The following is an 18,691-nucleotide window of genomic DNA, read 5'->3' as shown; positions in this document are numbered from 1 at the left end:
CATATTTGTTTCATCTGTTCCACTGGTTTTCAAAAAAATGTTTATTTAACTGCTGAGAGTTTGGTGGTGGATATCACTGGCTTTTGAAGGCATTTGTTTCACTGGCTTTCGTACACACGTTCCAGCTGCTGAATTGCCGTTTTTTGGTGAGTTTCGTCTCAAGACACTGGGACTGTCAACGTTCTATGTTTTTTGGAAGATCGGTAGTCAGATGGCTTATCGAAACCATTTCAGAATACGGAGAACAAGAGTGAAAGAATTTAGTGACAAAGATAGCCCGACGACGACTAGTTTGGGTGTTAAGGCATACAACCGACAGCGAGGAACTTCGTGGTCTAGGCCTAAACAGGTGACGCAGTAAGAATGAAAATCTCTGTGAGGTATTTGCTTTTCCACAGGCAAGACAATTAACTTTTTCTGACATCGGTTAGAGCAAGAAATAAGGAACCCCAACAGGGTATTAGCTTTAGAAGACTTCAGGTTTGAAACTCGAAAAATGAAAACTTCAGGTAGCGGCCGACCAGTGCGTGCGAACTGCTTCGGGCTCCCGCGCTGCAAGAAAAGCTGATGCAACAGCATTGGCTGCATGTTTTATACCGCTGACGACCTGATGTCATGGAAGAGACAACAGCATCAGACGCAGAAATCCAAAGACTCTGGTATTCGGGCTGACTGAGGGCTACCTGCCGGCAGATAACCCAAGTGTGATGACTGCAACAGTGAAACATGAAGAACATCAATGAGTTCCCAAAGGGGTAAGTAAAGACAGTTTCTTGGACACATTTTGAGAAATAATAGGGAGAGGAGGGGTGGGAAAGGGAGAAAGCATGCAGGAATAGTCATTCTGAAGTACTGGACTTTTTTTTTTTAAATATCCTTACTTCTTGTTATTCCCCTCCTGCCATCTTCTTTTGGTTACCTGTATGGCTTGAGAAGGCAGAGATTTTTGCTTCTTAGATGGAAAACAGGATTCTGGAAGTTTGTAATGGGACCGGACTGAAAAACTTTGGAAACTCTCTTCATTATTTACCTTATTTTATCAAATTGTTTGAGGATCCAAGTAGTAGATGCCAAACAACCTCCTAATCTAAAACTGAATTAAAAATTTCAGACCTTACCTCCTCAGAAAACATTTGATTTGCCCAAGCATATCTCCTCAACACTGTGGCAGTAACAATGGCCCCAGACAGTATGGACAATCATACACATTTCCTTAAACGCATCAGAAACATTTGAAACAAGTGAATACAAATGGGCATGACCTTCGGGGGAAGTGTAGCAGATGATGCTCTCAAACTGTATAAAAAAAAATTTCCACACAAGTCTGACAGTCAAGAATTCTATTTGCCAAAGTGGATGAAAATTTTCTCTTACCAAATCTATCCAACAATATTCCTTCCTTTTACACAGGGGAAGGACTGGAGGATTCTATTCTCAACAGGTGAAGATGTGGATATGGCCACAGGGTCAGGTTTGAGGAGGGAAAAATAATTTTTGTTAGTCTGAAAAATTTTGTAAATTTGTACAGCCTACTTTTTTTTTTTTTTTTTTGGAACCGAAGGTTGAAAATCAGGATGGTTACAGACAGCATTAAATATAACCTCAAAGGCTGGCACTATTAGAGGAATTGACAGTGCAATGAAGCATGTCTGCCTGTAACATACCTCACAGCTTAGGAGAAGCATCCATTTGTTCGCATAACAGCACCTCATTCATCCTGGCTATAGTTTGAGAAAAGGAAAATTCCTTCAAAGGAGAGTGTGACAACCAAGTTTCCTCTGAACCAGATATTTGGGTTTGGGAAACTGCAGAAATCATGTCTCTGTCAGAACCATTTAACATGTCTCCCTCAGGAACCTCTCTCCGGACATCTTTTCAGGTAAAGATTTCTGAGCACAAGGATTAACAGCTTGTAACAACTTCTTGGGTAAGGTAAGAAAATCACTTTTTTTTTCCAAACACCATCTTTTCAAATGAATAATGTTTACCTTTTTGTTTTCTTTTTTCCTTACAAGTGTCACTGAAGACACTCGGGTAAGGTACTTCCACTCTATATAGAGGTCTCTTTCCCTGGCTACATCGAGCAGCATCATGGTTCTCCCATGCCTGGCTTAGACACTGGTACACCTGAAGAGGATGAGTTTGAGACCTCGTTTGTGGTGGCTTAAAGGACTACATCAGAGGAAGCTGGAGAGATGAGTGGTCTGAATACTGACTAATGGACACTACAGAGTCACCCACCATTGCTTGAGCTGACCGAGCCTGTGGAGTTGGCAAGAGAACTTTGGTAAGCTTTCTTTCTAGTTACAGTAAAAAACAGACCAGCAGTAGTGAGGCAAGTATTCAAGTTGTGACTGAGGAAAATGTTTCAGATGTGATGAGCTTCACTGGAACAAGTCGGTTGTAAAGCAAATGGTCAAATGTTCACAAATAGCATACTTACGACTTGCATAAATAGTACCCTAAACACAGTAATGTATAAACAGCTTACTAAATTCCCATTAGAAATCCCCCCTTGCAAAACTCAGTGTGACAGAAAAAAATGGCAGTTACTTGTCACACATGCCTTGTAATATTTACTGCCTGAATAAAACACTTCACAACTCTAAACTTTTAAATAAAATAGCAAATACAAATCCACTGCAACAGGTTAAGGGCAGACAAAGCAGATATCAAAATTGTAAGCGCTTTCGCGTGGATCAACCACGCTTCATCAGACATGCAACAAATTTAATCCTTACTTTTAAAATTCACTTCATCCAATCCTGACAGAATATTAAACTATCAATTAAACTAACCGCATGCCTTACTACAATATTAAAAGCTCAAGCGTGTATAAGCCGATCTTCAAAATGCAGAAAGAAAGAATGTCACTGGTAAATGCATCAAAATCATTAAGCATTTAAAAAATCAAATTAGCAATTCTATAAAGTTAAAAATGCATTGTAAAAGATATAAAGAATATATAAATACCTAAAACATTAACCCCTAAACCCATGCACATTCAACTTGATCAAATCTCGTGAGAAAGCACTCGCATGAAAACACTGTTAGGCAACCCAAACACTAGGCATTCAAACAAAGCAGGATACCATAAAACAAAGTACTCGCAATGTAAAAGTGTGAAAATAGTGAAGATCAAAAAAGAACATATAAAGTGGCAAAATCAAAAAACATCTCACTAAGAACCTTCAACATAAGAAACAGGCATACTCTGTCCAATCTCAATGTGGCCTAAAATAAAAATATAAATAAATATAACGCATTCTAAACTAAACCTGTCTGATAAAACAAACAAAAAAAAACAGATAAAACAAAAACATAAATAGAATAAAACTACCTAAATAGAACCATTATATACTGTATCCCATGTTCCAGGTCAATTAGATCAAATATGACCTTCAGCAATTAGTCCCTCAGCTTCCTATTCCTCAAACGGTTTAAGAGAAACAGCTCCATTCAATCCATGTTGTCTGTCCACCTGAAATGCTGGGCTATCCATCTTTGTTTAGCTTTCTCTAAAGCATTGCTATTATCCTCTAATCTAATAGTGGGGGAAAGAACTTGAAGGGTCATAAAAGAAAAGCTGTGCTCATGTCCTTCTTCAAAGACATGCATCGCTACTGCATTTCTTTCATCACCAATATTACAACACAAATGTTCTCGAATTCTCTCTCTAAAGGCCCTGATTGTCATCCCTATATAAAATTATGGACATTTATTGCACTTAGCTAGATAAACAACATTTCAAGTGGAACAATCAGCATAATGATGAAAAGTGCATCTCTTACCAGTAACCGGATGTTCAAAAACATTCAGAATAAATCTACAATAGTTACAATGCCTGCAGCCATTAAGTGCCATCTGTAGCAGACTGCACTGTACTATTGAGGAAACCAGTTCCATGGCATAACCGTAGGGTTACCACCTGTCCCACTTTGCGAGGGACAGTCCCTCTTTGGGCAGTTGTGTCCTGAACAAAAATATTAAAAATGGCAAATGTCCTGCGATTGTGGGACATAATTATGTCCCATATTTCATGTAATAGTTGAATAAAATAGTTATTTCTGTATGTAAAATACCTAAATGTTACAAGAAACAGAATAAGCAACCAAACTGCTACAAGAATAAGGTTTCATTTAGGCAAAAAAGTGAAGTTCTATCCTTTCTACTGACCGTATGTGTCGGCCTGTAAAATCTGATGTATGTCCCGAAAATGTCCCACTTTGGCCATTTGAAAAGGTGGCAACCCTACATAACCACCTTTTTACAGGCTTCACATTAATGAAAGCAACCTTAGCAGAATGCCCTACAATACCACCAATTGTATCATCTTCTGTTAATATGTGCCAATTACTGCCTAGAATGTCAATTACGTATTTACTATCAGATGTAAACTGTATACATAGCCTACAAGATCTATCTTTAGATGCATTAGGCCCATCAGGATAGACTTTATGCCATTTAGAAAACTACGGTCTACCCTTACTTCCTCTTTCAATGTTCACTGCCTTAAGATGAGCAACACATTCAACTTTGGTATATCCCCTAGCCAAAAAATTCTTCTCTTAATATATCTGACTGGCCAAAGTAGCATCATTACTTGTCAACCTCGACAGGCACAAAGCCCGTCCATTTAATACATTTCAATTTAAAAAAGCCATTTTTCTTCCCGTAAATGGGCAATATTCTGTGTGGAATGGATCAGAACTGAAGCTGAGGGAAGGCTGCTGCTTCACAAGGTGGCAAAGTACTGAAGAATCTTAACTCTCACTGCTGATTATCCCTGAACATGGCTGCCCAATCAGCAGCCAGACTGTAGGTGTGGGAAGGAGGCAGAATGTTTGGAAGCTGGCCTGTTGCTGTCTCCTGGACTGAACACATTCCATATAGCCTAAAGGTTACTGCAGCAATGGGAAGAATGTTTGGAAGCTGGCCTGTTGCTGTCTCCTGGACTGAACACATTCCATATAGCCTAAAGGCTACTGCAGCAATGGGAGTCATGAGTATCACTACTTCAGTGAGAAAGCACAGATGTCTTGGATGTAAATTATGCTCTTGGTCTTAAAACTGACAGGGGTGATAAAAAAAAGTATCACAAATACTGCAACTCTCAAAAAATCTGTACTCAAAATTCCATAACACATAGGTACAAAATTCTGACCAACGCCGAGTATAATGGAGGAGCTAGCAGGGGGGGGGGGAGAGGGATTAAGGGGCTGAGACCAACCATCCTTATCTTGGGAAGGAGGAGAGAGTGGCAGCCTAGTCTGCAAATGTAATGATTGCAAATGAAATCTGGAGAAAATTGAGTACCATGAAGGACCAATATGCATGCTCTGGCTCACCAAGCAAGACATGAACTTTAAGTGGATTTAAACATAAGCACAGGGCCACAGAGATGTTAATGGGATGGTTTTCTGCTTCTTGGTTAGGCAAATACATATGGCAGGACTGCAGGGGTGGGTTTAGGTCAATCAGAAATACCTAAAAGTTATCTACTCGACATAATGGGAGAGAAGTGTTGTCTGTTTCCTTCTTGTGCAACCTGTGGGTTATCTGACCAGACTCGCATCCAATGCCAGCAGTCTCCTGAGAATTCATCTCAATAAGCTCTGCCTCTTCTAACCAGAATCCCTCCCAGATTACTATACCTGCCTCAGACCTAGTTTGCCCCCTCTACACCCACTAAACACTAGGATCTAGACTTCAAGGGAAAAATGCTGAAAGGCCAAGAACCCAAAGAAATCAATCCAGCTCCATGGTCAGTCATCCCTGAGACAAGCAACTAGCCCAAAAAGGCAGGGGACAAGGTTGAACCAGATGAAGAGAGACAACACACTCAATTGTCATGGTGAGTAAATGAATTCTATACCTGATTATGTCCTGTCCATCCATGTTCTACCTGTGAGACAGAGTCCCCAGCCATGTTGTAACACCCTAGGGAGGTCTCACAAAAGGATATTGAGCAATCTTGTGAAACCAAACAAAGCCCTTGACCTGCACTGAATACCCAATTTGCAGTGTGAAACAAAGGTGTGATGACATACCTAAGGTGCAGCTGTATAAATGTCATTCAAAGCAACTCTGGAAAAAGACTGTAGAAGTAGCCATAGCTCTGGTAGAATGACCTTTGGCTTTGTAAAGACTTTCAATTCAAGCCATTCCTGAGGGAAATACAAATCAGAAAACCATTTGGACAAAGTGGCCTTAGAAACAGGAGCACCCAACTGGGACTTAGAAAACGAGACAAACAATTGATTAGATTTTCTAAAGTGCCTTGTTCTATCCAAAGAGAACCACAACTGCCTATGAACGTCAAGGCAATGTAGAAGACATTCCCCCATTAGAAAATTCGGGGAAAAAGACTGGCAAATGGATAGACGGATTCAAATTATTTTCTGATACAACCTTAGGCAAGAGAGAGGGATCTGGTCTGAGTGACACACTGTTTCAGTGAAAAACAGGATAACAAGGAAAGTACAGTTGTGTACACATACCACAAATGTAGATGTTCGAGTGTATTCACTGTTGCAGTCATTACATTTGGGTAATCTGCTGGCAGGTTGCCCTCAGTCGGCCTGATTAACAAAGTCTTGGGTCCTGTGTCGGTTGCTGTGCCTTCTTCCATGACATCAGGGATATAAAACATGCAGCCTACGTCATTACTTCAGTTTTTCTTGCCCCAGATGTCAGGTGCCCCCCAAATGGGGAGCAAAAGATATATATATATATATATATATATATATATATATATATATATATATATATATATAAAATTTAAAACACAAAAAATATACCTCCAAACAAATGCAAACACACCCAAAAAGGCTTAAGCATAGTAAAGGAAAGGAGAGGTATAGTAAAAGAAAAACAGGGGGCTGGAGGTGGGTAACCAGGACTGCAACAGTGAATACACTCGAACATCTACATTTATGGTAAGTGTACACAACTGTACTATGTTCTTCGTGTTTCACTGTTGGTCATTACATTTGGGTAGAATCCCAAAGCTATGGTTGGGAGGATGGCTTTATACAGCATTAGGAGCAGCTATAAGGCCCTGCAGGACAGCAGTGGGAAAGTCAGCTCTGTATTTAAAGAGGAGAGGTAAATGTTAATGTTTGGTGAATGTATGAACTGAGCTCCAGGTAGCAGCTTCTAGAATGTCCCTGGTAGGAACCCCTCTGAGAAAGGCTGCAGGAGTAGATGCAGCCCTGGTGGAATGAGACCTGATCCCCTTGGGGATAGGTTTACCATGGTGCATATAGCAGAAACGAATACAACGGCTTATCCATTTGGAAATAGTCTGCTTTGAAATAGCCTTTCCCTCTGCCCCTGCAGCAAATACCACCAATAGTTGTTTAGATTTTCTTAGAGATTTCATCCTGTTTAAGTAGAATGTAAGTTGTCTGTGTACATCCAATGAATGCAGAATCCACTCACCCTTGTTCTGTGGATTGGGGAAGAACGTTGGCAGATGAATGGTCAGATTAAGAGCCACACTGGATACCACATTAGGCATGAAAGACTGATTGGTCGAGAGCCACCCTGTCCGGATGAAAAATAATGAAAGGCTCCACTGCCACAACAGCCTGTAATTCTGAAGTCCTTCTAGCTGAAATGACAGCTAAAAGGAAAGCTGTTTTCCAGGAGAGAAATTTTAGGTCTGCAGTAGCAGCTGGTTCAAAGGGAGGGAAAGTGAGTTTTTCTAAAACAAAACTGAGGTCCCATGCAGGAGTTGGCGCTCTCCTGGGAGGTCTTAAATTTTTGGCCCCTCTGAGATACTGCTTTAGCAGAGGATGAGAGAAGAGGGGAGGTTATGTGCTGTAATGAGCTGAAATGGCAGAGGCATGGATTTTTATGGAGGAAAAAGGCCCTTGTGAAACATCTCAGTTAAGTATTGCAGAATTTGAGGAATATTGGGCATTGCTGTGCTTATTCCTTGTGACTGGTTCCAGGCACAGAATCTTTTCCATTTTTCAGCACAAGATTTTCTAGTACTAGGCCTTCTAGCCTCCAAAATGACATCCATCATTGGTTTGCTGAGGGATGCCAAGGGTGAAATTAGTTGATTAGCCACGCTGCAAGATTCAAATTTTGGAGATGAGTGTGCAGAATTTGGAAGTTCTGCTGAGACAGTAGGTAAAGGTGTCTGAGGCAGGTGCCACGGAGGAAGGTGTGACATTGCACAGGATGGGTACCAGTGTTGGCGAGGCCAGTCTGGAGCATTCAGAATCATTTTTGGTTTGTCCTGTTTGACTTTTAGTAGAATTATGGAGAGCAGAGGCAGAGGGGGAAAAGCATAGACTGACAGGTTTTTCCAGCTGAATGATAGAGCATCCACTTTCCAAGCTTTTTTGTGATGAATTCTTGTGCAGAATTTGTCCAACTGACAGTTTTGGGGTGAGGCAAAAAGATCTATGTCTGGGTTCCCCCATTTGCGTGTCAACATGTTGAAAACTTGTGGTTGCAGTTTCCATTCGTGTGGGTCCATAAGATTTCTGCTTAGTTTGTCTGCCAGAGTATTTAGCTTTCCTGGCAGGAATTGAACTTGTAGTTGTATCTGATAGGTCAAGGCAGTGTTTCACAATGCCATTGCTTTTCTGCAAAGGGGGTAAGAATGTATGCCCTCCTGCTTATGTACCACGTAACTGTGGGGTTTGTCTGTCTTTTTCATTAGTTGTCCTGGATGAAGGTAATCCTTGAAGGCTGTCAGAGCATTCTGTACAGCTAGCATCTCTTTCTGATTGATATGTAGGTGCATTTGATTTGGGCTCCATTTGCCCTGAATGCACTTCCCTGTCAGATGAGCCCCCTCAAGCATAGTCTGATGAGTCTGTTGTTAGGATTTGAGCGGCAGGGGGTGGAGTGAATGGCAGTCCCTTTTTTTGCTGGCAGGCCTCTGCCCACCATAGGAACTCTAGTTGCAGGCAATGTATAATAGGAATCATTGTTTCCAGGCTGTGACAATGTTGACTCCATAAACCTTTTAAGTACCACTGAAGTTTCCTCATATGCAATCTTGCAGATGGAATTAGAAGAATGCAGGAGGCCATGAACCCCAAGGCCTGCAGAATTTGCCTTGCAGATAGCATGTTTTTTGTAGCCACCTGTTTGAAGTAAGTCATCAATTGAATTTGCTTTTCTGGTGTAAGATAAGTCATCTGGGCAGTTGTAGTCAAGCTTGCACCCAGGAATGTAATTTTTTGAGAGGGTACCAGTTGTGATTTATTTTCGTTTATGGTGTACCCTAGACAAGTTAGAACTTTTTTTGCAAACGCCAGATGCTTTAGAAGAATGTCCTTGTTTTCTGCCTGAATTAGACAATTGTCCAGGTATGGATACATTTGAATATTTCTTTGCCTGCAAAATGCAATTACTGGTTGCAGTAGATAAGCCAAAGGGCAGTGCAGAGAACTGGTAATGCAAGCAGCCTGCTTTGAAGCGGAGGTATCTTCTGCAAGATTCCCTGATTGGGATATGCAGGTAAGCCTCTTAAGTCTAGAGTTACCAACCAGGTATCTTCACCTAGCATAGGTAGCAACTGTTGAAGAGTCAGCATCTTGAATTCTGGAATCTCCAGAAATGTGTTTAGAGTGGATAAGTCCAGAATTGGACGCCATGATTCGTCTTTTCTGGGTACCAGGAAAAGTCTGGAAAAGAAACCTTGTTCCCTATTCCTCTTCTGGTACTGGTTGAATAGTCCCCATGTTCATGAGGGACAGAACTTGTTTCTGGGCCTCTGCCCACTGATTTGGGGGCAGATCTGGCCATCTGTTTGGGATTGGCAACGTGTGGAAGTGAAATCTGTATCCCTGGGATACTACATTTAAAACCCATTTTTCCTGGGTAATAAGTTGCCAGTTTCGTGCATGAAGTGCTAGCTTTTCCCCCAAAGGGGCAGCTAAGAGGTAAGTGCTTGGTGATTGTAGAGGGAAGGCATTGAGATTGTTTACCATAGGTAGGTACCTTGTTGCTTCCATATTTGGAGGTGGAGGCACCCCATTGTTTAGTTCTAAAAGTTCCTTGTGACTGAAACCTGGAGCCTTTGGAATGTCTTGATTTGACTTGAGCAGCTCTCGAGGGGACTGGAAAGGACCAGTTCTTAGTAGGCCAGTGCCTACTAAATCTTGGAGGTTGCACTTGTAAGAAATCTTTCACAGTTTGCATTGATTTAGCTTTAACTTCCATCTTTTTTAACACTTCTTCAGCCTTATTACCAAAGAGATAGTCCTGATGTAAAGGAGCATCCAACAATTCAGCTTTAACATGGTCAGGCAGAGTTTGCTCTTTGAGCCAAGCATGCCTTCTTAGCACAGATCCAGTTACAGCAGCCCTGCAAGAGGCCGCCAAGGAATCAAAACCACATTGCAAAGTATGTTTTCCAACTTGTTCAGCTGAATGCAATAAATCTTGCAATTCTTTAATTTCCACACAGTCAGAGATTAACATCATTTTCTGTTTAAGTAGTCCCATGATATGCTGTTGATATTTAAGCATATGAAATTGACAGTTTAAATCCCGATTGCCAAGGTTGCAGACGTCTAAACCTTCTTAGCCCATCTATCCAGAGCCCTGGAATCTCTATCAGAAAGGGTAGGATTTTTGGCAGTAGAGACCTTAATACCCTTGGGACCCTGAGAATGGTTTCAGGATCAGCAACAGGGGTTTTGAAAAGGAATTTGTGGGGGTCAGGAACCCTGTAGTATCTGTCTGGCTTACAAGGAGCCAGAGGCAGTGAATCAGGAGTCATACTAGATTCTGAAACAACATCATCAACAATGTCTATAACAGGAGGTATAGCCAAAGGTCTACTCTGAGGAAGTAGAAGAAAATCCCCAAGTCTCTTTTTAGATTCAGAGAAATCCTGACTTTCCCAGTGGAAATGTTCCCTTAAGGTATGCAAAGTTTCCCCAAAAGAAAAATCCTCAGGGGGAGAGGCAGAAGGAATGGAATCCTCTGCATCAGAGTCCTCATAAGTAGGAATAGACCAATCCTGTTCATTAGAAGAGTCAGAAGAAATAGAATCCTGTTTAGAAGATTCATAATCAATGTCTTGCCTAGGCCTCTTAGAAGGAGGTGGTTGGCTACCCCTGATCAGAGTAATTAAATCTTCAGCCATTTTGATCATTTGTTTTTTAGGCACAGGGGCCTGCACATGTGGCTCAGGTGTTGGCTTTTTAGACATAGATTTAGATTTTGGCCTTAGTTTTGTAGATGGCGTCGGTCTAGTATACAAATCTGTAGGCCTGAAAACACCTCAGAAGCCGGTGCCTGCCCAGTGGCTCCAGACCCATCTAAGGTAGAGACATCCGCAGGTTCCATAAATGAAGTATCTCGCGGCATACCGGACTCCGAATGGGTCTCAGTAGAAGCCTGCGAATCAGAAGTAGCAGCTATCAGGGGCTGCGAAAGTGCCTCACTGAGTACCGGCGACTGGCTTAGGAGAAGCGTCGTCTGTTTTGGGCCTCGACGGTCTGTCTCTGTCTTTTTCTTTGCGGTTTTTAGGTATTCCGGTAGTCGGATTGCTAACCGATGACATTTCTGGATAGTTAAATCTGGAGCCAAAATATTTAGAAGCAAAAATATACCAACGTTTAATCGTGCCTTGATTAAATTTAGCACAAAACCGACAGCAAGGCACATTGTGGTCAGGGCCTAGGCAAGGAATACAGTACAAATGAAAATCCTTATGAGGTATTTGCTTCCCATAAGTAATGCAATTATTAACTTTTACTGACATCGGTAAGGAGCAAGAAAAAAAGTTTCCCCAACGGGGTACTTAGCTTTTAGTCGAAAACTTCGGTTCTGAAACTCGAAAATAAAAATTTCAGGAGTCGGACGACCGGCACTTGTGAACTGCTTCTGCTTTGGGCACCGCGCGGCAAGAAAGACTGATGTAATGGCATTGGCTGCATACTTTATACCCCTGACGTCATGGAAGAAGCGACCGCAACCGACGCAGGACCCAAGACTTTGTTAATCAGGCCGACTGAGGGCAACCTGCCAGCAGATTACCCAAATGTAATGACTGCAACAGTGAAACACGAAGAACATCTACAGAGAGGACTTGTAATTCTGACACGCTTGGAAGAAGCAATGGTCACAAAAATAAATAAATAACTTAAGATCAATTATAGCAGAAAGCTCAAAGGGATGCAACACCAACACCTGAAGATTAAAGGGCAAGTCCCAGGGAGGAAGACGGTCTTGCACAAGAGGATGCAGTAGCAAAGTCCCTTTAAGAAAAACCTTAAAAATCTTCAAGGCAATCAAAGACGTAATAGCTCTACCAACATGAAAATCAGAAATAGCTGCCAACTGCACTTTCATTGTGGAGTTGCTAGACCCAGAGTTAAATAAACCTGCCAGAAAATCCAGAGGAGCCGAAAAGGGATCCAGATCCTGAGACACAGCACTTAAGAAAAAGCATTTCTACTTACTAGCTTACATCTTATGAGTAAACTACTTCTGGGGGGCCATCAAAGGAATTTGAGGAATCAAGTGGTTAACCTGAGAGTTCAAAGACTGGGAGGATTCAAACCCACCAGTGAGAAATGAGATCCGGAGGGTACCTCAGTGGAGGTCACAGGAAGAGGAACGATACCTGGTAAGGCCAAAAGGGGGCAATGAAGATTACAGTCTCTCTAACAGCTGCTTTATGAAGAAACTTTATAATCAGTGGGGTTGGGGGGCAGCACACAGGGACAGCATCTCTGGGTGACTATCCCTGAGGAGGAACTCCGGTATAACTGCTGCTGCCCTTGGTGTTGGAAGAGGGAGCAAACAGACTGCAACATGTAGTGCCCCAGGGGTAAACAAACCAATCAGCAACCCTCAGACTCAAGGACCAATCATGAGGAAAAATATTCCTGTTCAAAGTGTCTGCTAAGATGTTGGTTTGAAATCACCCAATGCCAGATCTAACTACATTTGTCTCTGACAAACTCTCATCAGGGGAACTGGAAAATCCCACTGGATGTGTCAAACTGTAGCATCCTCATGTGATACCTGGCTATGGGAACTAAGCAAATGGAAGCTGCCATGTGGCCCAGACGTCTAAGGACAAAACACGCTGGAGGCTTTCTATACACTAACAAAGAGCTCGCCAGATGCTGAAGGTTTGATATTTTGGACTGTGAAAGCTTGGCAATCTGGGATACTGTGTCCAAATGACATCCTATAATTTCCAAAGTCTTGAGTGGGTGAAGACTGGACTTTTAGTGTGGGACAGCGATCCCAAAGAACTGCAAAACTGGAGTAAGGTGTCCCTAGCCTTGATTAGGAATGCTCTTGTGGGGGCAGTTAGGGGCCAATCTAGAAAGACCCAAACTCCTGCAACCTTAGCCAAGCTGCTGCCACTGCCATGCACTTGAATACTTGAGGGCAGTGGTGAGACCAAATGACAGTGCTCTGAACAGATAATGACTCGACCACAGAGCTGGCAGTGCAATAATCTGCTGGACTGCCTTGCAATCTTTACATGATGGCAGGTGTCCTTGAGATCAATCGAGCACATCCAGTCATCCTTCCTTAAAAGATGCAAGATGGACTGCACTGTGACAATCCAGAACTTGGTCTGCTTTATAAACTGATCAACTTGCTCAAATACAAAACTGGCCTGAGGTCCTTGTTCTTCAACCAAAAAGAACCTTGAGTAGATCCCAGATCCCCCGAGTTTGGTGGGATCTTCTTGGATGATGTGACTTGATAGTTTCTTCATTTCATTGGCCACTGCTCTTCTACAGTAGGGTGGAATGTCTGAAAGTCATTTGGGAGTTAGACAGGGGAACTGAAAAATGGAATTCAGTAGCCTCCAGATATAATTCAACAACCCAGGCAACGAAGGTGACAGCCTCTCAAGCCTTCCTGTGTACAGCCAATAGACCCCTGACTGTATACCAGAGTAGGGCAGCCAGACAACACTTCAGGGTTGTGGAAAAAGGCCTCCCAGAGAAACCTCCACATAGGCTCTTGTTCGGTGGACCACTCCTGCCTCAAGAGGAGTTTCCATTCTGGTTACCTGCAATGCAGTGGGAAGAACCCTTGAAAAGACTGATGAGATTTACTAAAGTGGAAAATGTTTCTCCCCCTTCTGGTTTTGAGAAAAGGACCACTGAGGGGCAACAAAACAAACTCCAATGACAGATAACATCTTTCCATCTTGCTCACCCCTGGGTCCAAGTGTCTTTAACCTTTGGCCCAAAAAGAGATAAGCCATCAAAAGGGATGTTAAAGGATGCCTTAAAGTGGTATGCAAAATCACACAATCTCATCCAGGTGTGGTGATGCATACCTATGCCTGTGCCAGCCATCCAGGACATACCATCAGTTGTTCTGGAAAGCAGACATATGGATACTCAGGGAATGCACTGAAGGTTTAATAGCTGGGTCTCCAAAACCTTCTGAGCATCTGGAGACTGCCATGTCTTTACTGCTCTTGACTCTTCTAACACTATGTCCCACTGAAGCCTGGTCCAGTGAGCCAAATAATTTAATGCCCTCAATGCAAAGGTGATGGAGGCATAAGCCCACTTTCCTTAGAAGTCCAGTGCTTGTGGTCCTCTATCTGGTGGATGGACAGAGGAGTGCTCCTCATAAATGCCCTTTTTAGTGGCTACTGCCATCAATGACAGCATCCCCGCTGGAACTCTAACTCAAGAGAAGCTGATCATTTTGGGGAGGGAGAGAATCTTGTTGGGCTTCCTGGGAATGGGTTCTACTGTATCAGGTTCCTTCTATTCCCTCCAGGACACTAAAATGCACCCGGACAGGGAACCACCCAAGATGTGGATGGGCTCACCCAGAAGCCCTCCAAAAACACCCAACTCCTCAGGAGAGTGGGCTTCAGCAGTCCGTCCCCAAGCTGGCAAAGGAGCTCCAAAAGATCGCCAAATGAGGCATCTTCACAAGAGGATTTGGGGGACCCTTCTTCCACAAAGTCGGTGTCTTCTGTGAGAAACTCCTCTGGTGAGTCTACATGGTTTCTCTTACACCTTCTCTTCCCTGAGATATACTGCCCTAGAGAACCATTTGGGGAAATAGAAGAGGCTGGGGGCCCCTACTAGGACAGTTTGGAAACAACTGGAGCAGGTGCTCCGGGAGCAAGCTGAGAAGGGGCCACAGGCACACATGTGGAAAGGGGGGGTGGCGAAGCACACTAGACCATTCTCCCTCTACAGAAGGGAAACCTCCTTTCCGTGACATCAAATGCAGAAGTGGAGGAGTCGAGCTGTTCCACCCTGGTTCGACGCAGAGACCAGTGCCAAGCTAATAAAGGCATAAGCCCTAACAGGGAGCAGTGACCTCAAAATGGAAATAATAATCTGACCCGCAGATGCCTGTCTTGAACTGTCAGACTTGGGTAGACAGAGTAGACATTGGCCAGGCTGTTGGCTCTGGTCCTTAAGAATGAAAGGAAAATGGCTCAGAACACCTCAGATCTGAAGGGCCCTGGGAAGAAGATCAATTTACAGATGCCAAGGCACTGAGACAAGGGCCTAACTCCATCTTTGCTTGCAAAAAGGGATGCATCAGCTGCTCCAAATCATATGCCTTAAGATTTCTCACTGACCAGAATTATCTAACCAAAGAGGCCACTCGTAGGGCAACAGCAATGGCCTACTATAGTCGAGCTGAGGAAGAATTGATCTGAGGAGATGAAGGGGGAGACTCAGAAGAAAACTCTCTTGGTGTTCAGGGTGAAAAGGAGAAAGTCCACCCTGAAGTAAACCCCACAGACAAAAAAGGGCTTGGGAAGCTGATGGTCAGGGAAGGTGCCTTCTCAGAGATCGCAGCCAAAGGGGGAAAACTCTGAGGCAAAAAGAATCAAGAGAGATCAGCTCTGAAGAAGCAGCGCTGAGGAAGACCAGCTCCAAGACACCTGCCCTGAAGGTGATTGGTTCTGAGGTGTCAAGATAGACTACTTAGCAGGGACCGCCATGGAATCGGAACATCTTGGGACTTCCACATCTGTCAGTCCAGGAGTGAGAGAAGCAGACCAAGATTACCATTATGGTCTGCCTTAGAAGGTTTTGGATCCTTAGAATACTTGTTACCCACCTTATAACCTTCACTGGAGGGGTCTGAGGAAGAATCCCCTGTGGGAAAAAGACCCTTGGGGATGAGCTTGGTTCTCCTCTTGTTGACTGCCTGAGAGCCAAAGCCCTCACAAATCGAATGAGGTAACTCCACAGCCCTGAGACCATAACTAGTGGTCATGAACATCCTGGGAGGGAAGCTTATAACTGCAAGACATGCATTTTTTAAAACCTTTCTCCATAGTACAAACACACAGAGCTGCTATGAACAGCAAGTCACAAAAGGCAGAAATAAAACTACTACCTAACCTACCCAACAAGCTAACAGAAAAAACTCAACTACAAAATCATCACTAACATTATCCAAAATACACTAGAAAAAAGAAAGCAAATTCCCTTTCCAAGAAAGGATATGGGAAGAGGCAAACACCCAAACTACTGTCCAGAATGGCAAAAAACGAGATCTAAGGCAGTTCTACTAATGTGGGGGTTATGGGTAGAGGAAGAGGAGCTCAGATTAAAGAGAATCACTTCTGAAAAGAAGCTACCAGCATCAGTCTAGTACAGCAGTTAAGTTGCTAGCAAAACAGACTTTGATATGACATTTCCTCAAAGCCAAACAATAACAGAATAAAATCTTCATGCTCTGCTTCAAAGAGGGAAATAAAGGGAGTTTCCAATGGAAGAAAAATTCAAAGCCCTGTTAGACAGACTTAACTGAAAAGTAAGGAAGCATAAAAGTGGTCGAATAATCAAGTCAACCTGGATTAACTGAAGGCAATGCATAGAATCGCTGTTAAGGAGATCTGCTTCCACTCACAAGATATTTCTGTACAGTCGATTTTTATGCCCATCAGCTGTTGGTAAATTTACACAAACACTTACCAGCTGGCTGAAGGTGACTTCAGGGCCTTCCTCATCAAAAAGGAACCAGTACATTGCACCACTTACTGTAGCCAAGCCAACATAAACTGTAAAAAGATGAGAAAAAAAGAGCACATATTAACTCTAGTGATAAAACTGCACACGGACTACTATCATTCTTCCATGAGAAATTAGAAAACTAACAGTTGCTACAAAGGGCAGCTTCCAATTTTTTACATGCATTTTACTACTTATTGAAGATCTTGTTTCATCAATCTCTGATGCTAAAATAAAAACAGAAAAAAATAAAGTGTTTACTGAACTCAACATTCTCATTTTTTTCGATGAGATCCACTACAGTTAAAATGCAGAGAGATGTCTTCCAAAAATATATAACACATTTTCTTTCTCAATCACAAAAGTATCAAATGTCATGAAAAAGGAACTATGACACTTGGGATTATATGTAAAATACATCAAAAGTAAAGTATGCAATGCAACATCTATGTCACGTCTGCATAAAAATGATCACTGTTCTTTACCTGTCATACACAGATCATTAGAACCATGCATTTGCTCCCTGAAGTTCTCTACAAACTGCTCCCAAATGCCTTTATAACCATATTTTTTTCCCACCAAAGCATATGTTAACTTCTACCCCCAGGTCACATAACAGCATCACAACAATGATGATAAAGGCATCAGGATCTCAGCAAAACAATGTATTTAGCAGTTTTGTTCACTAGTCACAGAACCTTTCCAGAAAAGAGGACAATTTGGGGAGGAGCTGCAGAGAGAAAAGCAGTCGCTGTCTATGTCTATCTTGAGGATAACCGTTCGAGTTTTCTGCCATCATTAGATCCTGAGTGACAAGGGTGCAATCCTTCAACTGTAGCTAGGAGAAGCCTGTGCACATAGCTGGATGATGTGGAAAATTAGTATGTGAGAGGTTAACACTAGATTTTAAGTAACCAGGATTCCTGTACTCAGACGCAGGACAATCATAAACAGCATAAGAAAATGACAAGCCTGTTCCAGGCTTAGTGCGCAGGTCATGTTCCCAAAAGGAGTGCTCCTACACCTACCTGAACAGGACCCCCAGACTTCAAACATGTGTGAAAAACTTGGAGGTGAACCATAAAGCCTTGCAGCAGGAAGAACCAATAGAACCTTACTAAACCTGTGTCACTGAATCCTTTCACACTTTGGCAGACACTTGCAGAAGACTCTTCAGGCCTGGGTACTGCTGACCAATGGCCAGTAAGACCATGGCATCTTCCACTTACAAATACACTCTAGCAGGTCAATAAGTGCAAGAAATGCATTGCGAGTTGGAGACAGTTAAGCACCTCCCTCCAGACCACTAGCACGCCAGTGTGGAGGACAAAGATAATTTCAGAAACCTACCTTTAGAGTTTCTGATCATCAGGATTGCTTAAGGTGTTCTAGTAAAGAGTGGGGATTGTGTGTGGGAACTTTTTGCCAATTTTTGCACAAGGAACATTCAACTGCTTTCATATTTTTGACAGTCAAACTTTTGAGGAGTTTCTCCTGCCAATATTTATGCATGGATGGCCTATTTCACTGGTACTTATGGCACTGTTTTACAACACAGTGTGGTTGCCTTTTTTTCCCCCTCAAACAAGAATACTTGGTAGTTTTGGGTTTATGCATCAAGTGCAACAACTTTATATGCAAGTCAAAAGATGCGCACAAGGATGAATTCAGATGTACAACATACAGTCCATACTATTCTCAGTCCAATGGACAAGCAAATAGAACTATCC

The 18,691-nt window shown here is 42.5% G+C and overlaps 1 protein-coding gene across 1 annotated transcript in view; it reads right to left on the bottom strand.

The window, feature by feature from the left end:
* The window catches only part of ATP2A3 (ATPase sarcoplasmic/endoplasmic reticulum Ca2+ transporting 3), a 1,260,930-nt gene that overhangs the window by 125,871 nt on the left and 1,116,368 nt on the right, over positions 1 to 18,691 (bottom strand). Inside the window, exon 17 of the mRNA XM_044082905.1 lies at positions 16,926 to 17,011. Coding sequence (XP_043938840.1) covers positions 16,926 to 17,011 — 86 coding nt within the window. The remainder of the gene's footprint in view (positions 1 to 16,925; positions 17,012 to 18,691) is intronic.

This window comes from Protopterus annectens, chromosome 9.part0, assembly GCF_019279795.1.
Source record: "Protopterus annectens isolate FY-2018-M chromosome 9.part0, PAN1.0, whole genome shotgun sequence".
NCBI classification, from domain to species: Eukaryota; Metazoa; Chordata; order Ceratodontiformes; family Protopteridae; genus Protopterus; species Protopterus annectens.
The sequence above is the reverse complement of the archived record's forward strand: the minus strand, read 5'-3'. Positions and strand labels throughout refer to the sequence as shown.